The sequence below is a fragment of the Micromys minutus genome (genome assembly GCF_963924665.1).
Source record: "Micromys minutus genome assembly, chromosome: 24".
In the NCBI taxonomy this organism is placed as follows: Eukaryota; Metazoa; Chordata; class Mammalia; order Rodentia; family Muridae; genus Micromys; species Micromys minutus.
The window spans coordinates 3,863,723-3,869,027 of NC_137959.1; the positions used below are offsets into that span (position 1 = coordinate 3,863,723).

At 54.3% G+C, this 5,305-nt stretch overlaps 1 protein-coding gene across 1 annotated transcript; it reads right to left on the minus strand.

Annotated features, from left to right (window-relative positions):
- Positions 1 to 967: 967 nt before the first annotated feature.
- Positions 968 to 2,614, minus strand: POU4F2 (POU class 4 homeobox 2; the record flags this gene model as incomplete). The annotated part of the gene is made up of 2 exons (XM_080936933.1): positions 968 to 1,906; positions 2,324 to 2,614. 2 exons carry the CDS (start codon positions 2,612 to 2,614, stop codon positions 968 to 970), a joined length of 1,230 nt encoding a protein of 409 aa, XP_080793059.1.
- Positions 2,615 to 5,305: the final 2,691 nt, after the last annotated feature.

Below are 5,305 nucleotides of genomic sequence, written 5' to 3' on the forward strand. Positions count from 1 at the left end.
ATCGCCATTCAAGGTGAGAATATACAACTAGGCCAAAGAGAACACACTCTAAGTGGGAAGCTGTAAAACTCCAGGAAACTCATCAGACAAAAAAGAAAAAAAAAAGAAAAAAAGAAAAAGAAAAAGGAATAATTTTGAGCATCACTACCTATATGTATCCGCCGGTTTTATTTTTCAGACTAAAGAAGTTTAATTAATTAGAATGTGCACAAATTAAGTTGCCAGAGAGATAAATTAATAATTTACAGAGGGTTGTACGGCAATAATCTAATAATAGCTGTCAAGATCAGTGAACACACCAGGCGCAACTCCTTCCGTAAGTATTAACACTTCAGAGAAGGAAGAAAGCGATAAGAACCACAATAAAAATATATATATAATATACAGTGTAAATGCAGAAAATCTGCCATCTTTTTTAATTCAAAATACTTTAGAGATGTCTCTATCTTATCACATTAAGCATCAACTCCACCTTCAAGTTTCAGTCCTGAATCAATTTCTATTTCTGAAAAATAGCTGCAAAGTGTACTTTTAAACGTGAACAAGGTGACGTCTGTAAGAATAAAAACAAATCTTACTTGCTCATTCTTGCGGGGATTTTCAAAAGCTCGTCCCTCTGCCTTCCTGTTGACAGCCAGCTCCACACTTCCTCTGATGAAGCCGGGCAGCCGAAGTATGGTTAAAAGGGACAGCTCTGCTGCAACTTGACAAATTCCTTTTTCTGAGTTGTGTTGTTTGTGGTTTTGGTTTTTGTTTTGTTTTGTTTTTCTTCGCTTTGCAAAACCCGTTCACAATCTCTCTGATTTGGGCTCAGCTGCTTGCTTCTTTGCTCCTGGCGTCTGGGTTCACATTTACCGGAATTGTTTCTGATAGCCAAAGTAGAAAGAAAAGAGGCAGGAGAGACAAGGGGGGGAGGGAGTTAGAAAAGAGAGGGCGAAGGGAAAGGGCCATTCCTGGAGAAGGGTCCCTAAATGCCGGCCGAGTATTTCATTCTCTTCTGTTTCTGCCTCTGGTTGCAGAACCAGACGCGCACCACGTTTTTCTTGAGATCCAGCTTCTCAGCGATGGCCGCGATCTTCTCCGAGGAGGGCCTTGGCTGGATGGCGAAGTAGGCTTCCAGCGAGCGCTTCTCGGGCGCCGCGATGGACGTGCGCTTGCGCTTCTTCTCTGCGCCATTAAAGAGCTCTGGCTTGGTGAGCTTCTCGCGGTGGGATTTCTCTGCCTCCTCCAGCCACGCCTGCAGGATGGGCTTGAGCGCGATCATGTTGTTGTGAGACAGCGTGAGCGACTCGAACCTGCAGATGGTGCTCTGGCTGAGCGAGCCCACGCCCGGGATCTTGAGGTTGGCCAGCGCCGAACCCACATCCGCCTGGGTCACTCCCAGCTTGATGCGTCGCTGCTTGAAGCGCTCGGCGAACGCCTCCAGGTCCCGCGGGTCGGCATCCACGTCGCTCATGCAACCCATGTGCGAGGGCAGCCCGTGCGCGTGGGCCATGCTCAGGGCTGCTTGGTGCATGGGGTTCATGGTGGCCATGTGCGGTGCGTGAGCCGGAGTGGACACCACCGTGCCGTCGGGGCCCGCCATGGCTCCCAGGGCCAGCCCGGGGCTCAGGTGCTCCAGCAGCTCGCCCTCCAGAGCCTGGTGCGGCTGGTGGTGGTGGTGATGGTGGTGGTGGTGGTGGTGATGGGTGCCAGCCAGAGCGGACGGGTGCGAGATGGGCACAGACGAAGAGGAGGCGGCCGACGTGCACGGGATGGTGTTCATGGTGTGATAAGTGGCGTCCGGCTTGAAGGGGCTGTGGTGTGGCGGATGGTGGTGGCTCTTACTCTGGGAGACGATGTCCACAGCGGCCAGAGCCTCGGCACGGGCCAGCAGACTCTCATCCAGCCCGCCGAATATATTGCTCTGCAATTGTAAGTAGAAGGCACACATTACGCTCAGCAGGGAATTGTGCGCGCTCTCCCCGGAAGCCCCCGGCCCAGGGCTCACCACCGCCACCGCGCCTACAGCATTCCCAGAACGTTAAAATAATAATAACGACAATGATCCCGAAACTCGGCAGCAAAAAGTGAAGCCAGCGGGAGAAGCCAATGTGCAGGGGATGAGCCACAAACACAACACAACACAACACAACACGCGCACAGGCAGCATCCCAGGTCATAAAAATTAATATGAAAGGCAAGACCCGTTGAATACTTAAGAGAGGGGGGGATTGGTTGGAGGTGTGGGGTGATTTGCTGTGCAGACATGAAAAAAACATCAAGCAGATAAAGGAGGCTGTCAAAATGTGCCTTTAAGCGGTGATTATGCAGACATACGCACCGGTGGGGTTGGAAGACAAGCTCTCCGCATCGCCTCCGAGCCCCCGCCGCCGCCACCGCCGCTGCCGCCGCTGCTGGAACTGCTGCTCCGGCCTCCGCCGCCTCCGCCGCCACCGCCGCCACCGCCGCCGCCAGCGTTGCTGGAGCTGCTAGGGGAACTGGCCGAGGGCGCCGCGGGCGCAGAGGAGCCCGGGGAGGCACTGTGCAGCGCCGAGTACTTGGGCTCCACGTGCAGGCTGCCGGCGTGAGGCATGCTGAACGCCTGCTTGCTGTTCAGGGACATCATCATCATCTTTCCTTGCGCGGCGCGCTCGGGTCCCAGCTACCCGACCCTCCGCAGAAGTACCAGCAGCAGAGGGATAACACTGCAAAGTTGTGCTCAGCCGCCCGGCTTCCAGGCTCGGCCCTCCCAGTCTGGCCGCTAGCTCTGCTCCCGAGTCTCCAGGTCTGCCCGAGCTCTTGCCCTGCTCTGGGTGGCGCTGGCTTCAGACCTCAGCGCCCCAAAGTGCCCCAGCTCGTCAAGGCCGGGGAGTTATAGTCCCCTCTTCCCGCGCCTGCCCCCCTCCCGCCCTCTCCCCTCCTTCTCTCCCCCGCCCTCCCCTGCCTGGAAGCACTGGTGGGTTTCACCCCGCCCTGGATCCCCCTTGGCTCCCCCCCCCCCCAGGCTCCGGTCCTTTCTGTTCTCCCTGCACCCGCCCCTCTCGCTCTGCTACAGGACCCGCTGCCTTCCCTACCCCGCACGCACTCTGCCGTTACCCCACTACGCTTCGCCTGCAACTGCTGCTTTCAATCGCGCCCCAGCTCAACCCCACCCAACTAGCCAGGTCGTCGCTTCTGGTCAGCCCGCAGTGCCAGTCACCTAAATGCCAGCGTTCAGCCCCTCCCTCTGCTTCTACCAGATTTCCTCCTCCCTAGGAAAAGAAACTCCCCCTAAAAGTTGTGTCCCAAGCCAACCTTGGACGCGGCTGGCCCTGTATAGTGAAGTGTGCCTTACCTGGCGACCTGCTCTCCTGCCCTCTGCTTACCACTAAGTTTCAGGGGCCCTCCCCTCCCGTCAGCTCCAGTGACTCTGATTCCCCAGTTGCGGGCTATTGATGATCTAGATGCTGCGGTGACCCGAGTCCTCTGCTCTGCTCTGAGCTCGCTCCCGGATGGGTGCTGAGGTCAGCCCCGGGCTTCGCATCCCACTAGGCTGCGGGTGCCTAGTGCAGAAAAGACGTGGGTCTGCCGGGCTGCGGGGCTTTCTCTCCCTCGATTTCCCCCAGCTCTCAGCGGATTGGACAGCCACACAGCCCGTTAGGGTCGTCTGTGCGCATGCGACTCCCCCCTTTATGGGCATATCCCCCTCTAACACATGTACAGATTCCTCCCCCCACACCCTCTTTTTTCCACCTCCTCCCTATGTCCAGTACAGGGTGTGCTGGGACTTGGGAGGACCCCCTGGCAAACCCTGACTGTGGATGTATTATTCTTCATTAGCTACAATCAAAGGAAAAGGAGCAACTGACAGGAAGAGCAGGGCCAATACAGAGCGCATGTGCTGCCTAATGCGACCACAACACACACACACACACACACAGAGAGAGAGAGAGAGAGAGAGAGAGAGAGAGAGAGAGAGAGAGAGAGAGAGAGAGAGAGAGGCTGGTGTAAGTCCCACTTATCTTCATTTCCACAGTAGCTGTGTGCAGAGATTTTTAGCTTACACTTGGCTCGCACTTTTGTGCTAGTGCAAACCACTTTTTCCTGGAAGTGGACGCACATTCTGAGTTCCAGTTCAAAAGCACACAGTGAGGCCCACTCCCCAGCCCCAACCCCCCAAACACAGCCTATTTACTCTGTTCGCGTTCCCATCCTTCCTCTACTTCCTGCGGTGTTTGGGGCTACTCTCACCTCCCCAGAGCGCTGAAGACACGGGGTGCAGATACCAGTGAGGACCTGGCTGGTCGGGACAGGGGTGGTCCGGAGCAGGTGCAGGCTCCCGGAGCTTGGGAAGGACAGCAGGTGCGACAGCAGGCGGCAGGCCTAAGAGGCACTGGCGCGAGCTAGGACAAAAAACAAAGTGGATGGAGGGCAAGCGTGGAAAGGGGAGCCCTCCGGGAGTCAGCACCCGGAAGCCCTGCGGCGGCGGCGAGCAGGAAACGGCGGATCCTCCCCTGACCTCATCCAGGCCCGGGTAGGCTGGTTCAAGTTAGGAAAGCTGTTGTCCGGAGTTCCCCCCAAGAAAGCCTCAGCTTTGACAGCGAGGCGGGATCTGTCCGTGGTACTTAAATCTCTGCCGCTATTCTTCGCCAGTCTGGAGCCCGCCTTTCTCTTCCCCCGCGGAAAGGAAAAATAATAAACAGTAGCCAAAGGGGATTCCTACGAGCCGTGTTCTCCACCGAGAGCCCTGAGACGCCTGGGCACGGGACTCGGAGAGGGGGGTGTTGACACGAAAAAACGTGGCTGTGTGCAAGACTGTTCAAGTAAGTGCTTAGGTGTTTAATTTCTACCTCAACAGCCAAGGTAATTTTCGAGGAAATAAAAAAAAAAAAATAACATTGTGCAGTGCTCACTGTCTCAAGCTTCGCGAAATGAAATAAATCAAAGTTAAAAGCTTGAGTATCATTTAATTATAGTGTGAATAGCGCTTTGAAAGAAGTACAACAGCATCTCTAAACAAATTATGACCCAGCCAGGAAGGAATTATTAGATTGAAATTTCATTTAGACTCGGGAGACACCCAGCTTCACCGTGTAATCTGCTACGCCTCGTCTGATTTGTATGCTTAATTCAGCTTGACGAATTTATTAGTTTTCATAATAGTGAAAAAATGAACAGCACTATGGGCATTGTGTGTATATAAATTGTATGTCATCGTGGAAAAGCTGGAGTCTATAGAAATCTTTTATTAATGCCAGTATAAGAGAGAATTTTTTGTGCTTGCCTTAGAGAGGTCCATGCCAAACTCCACTGCCGGTGTCTCACTGGTCCATTAATGTATCGT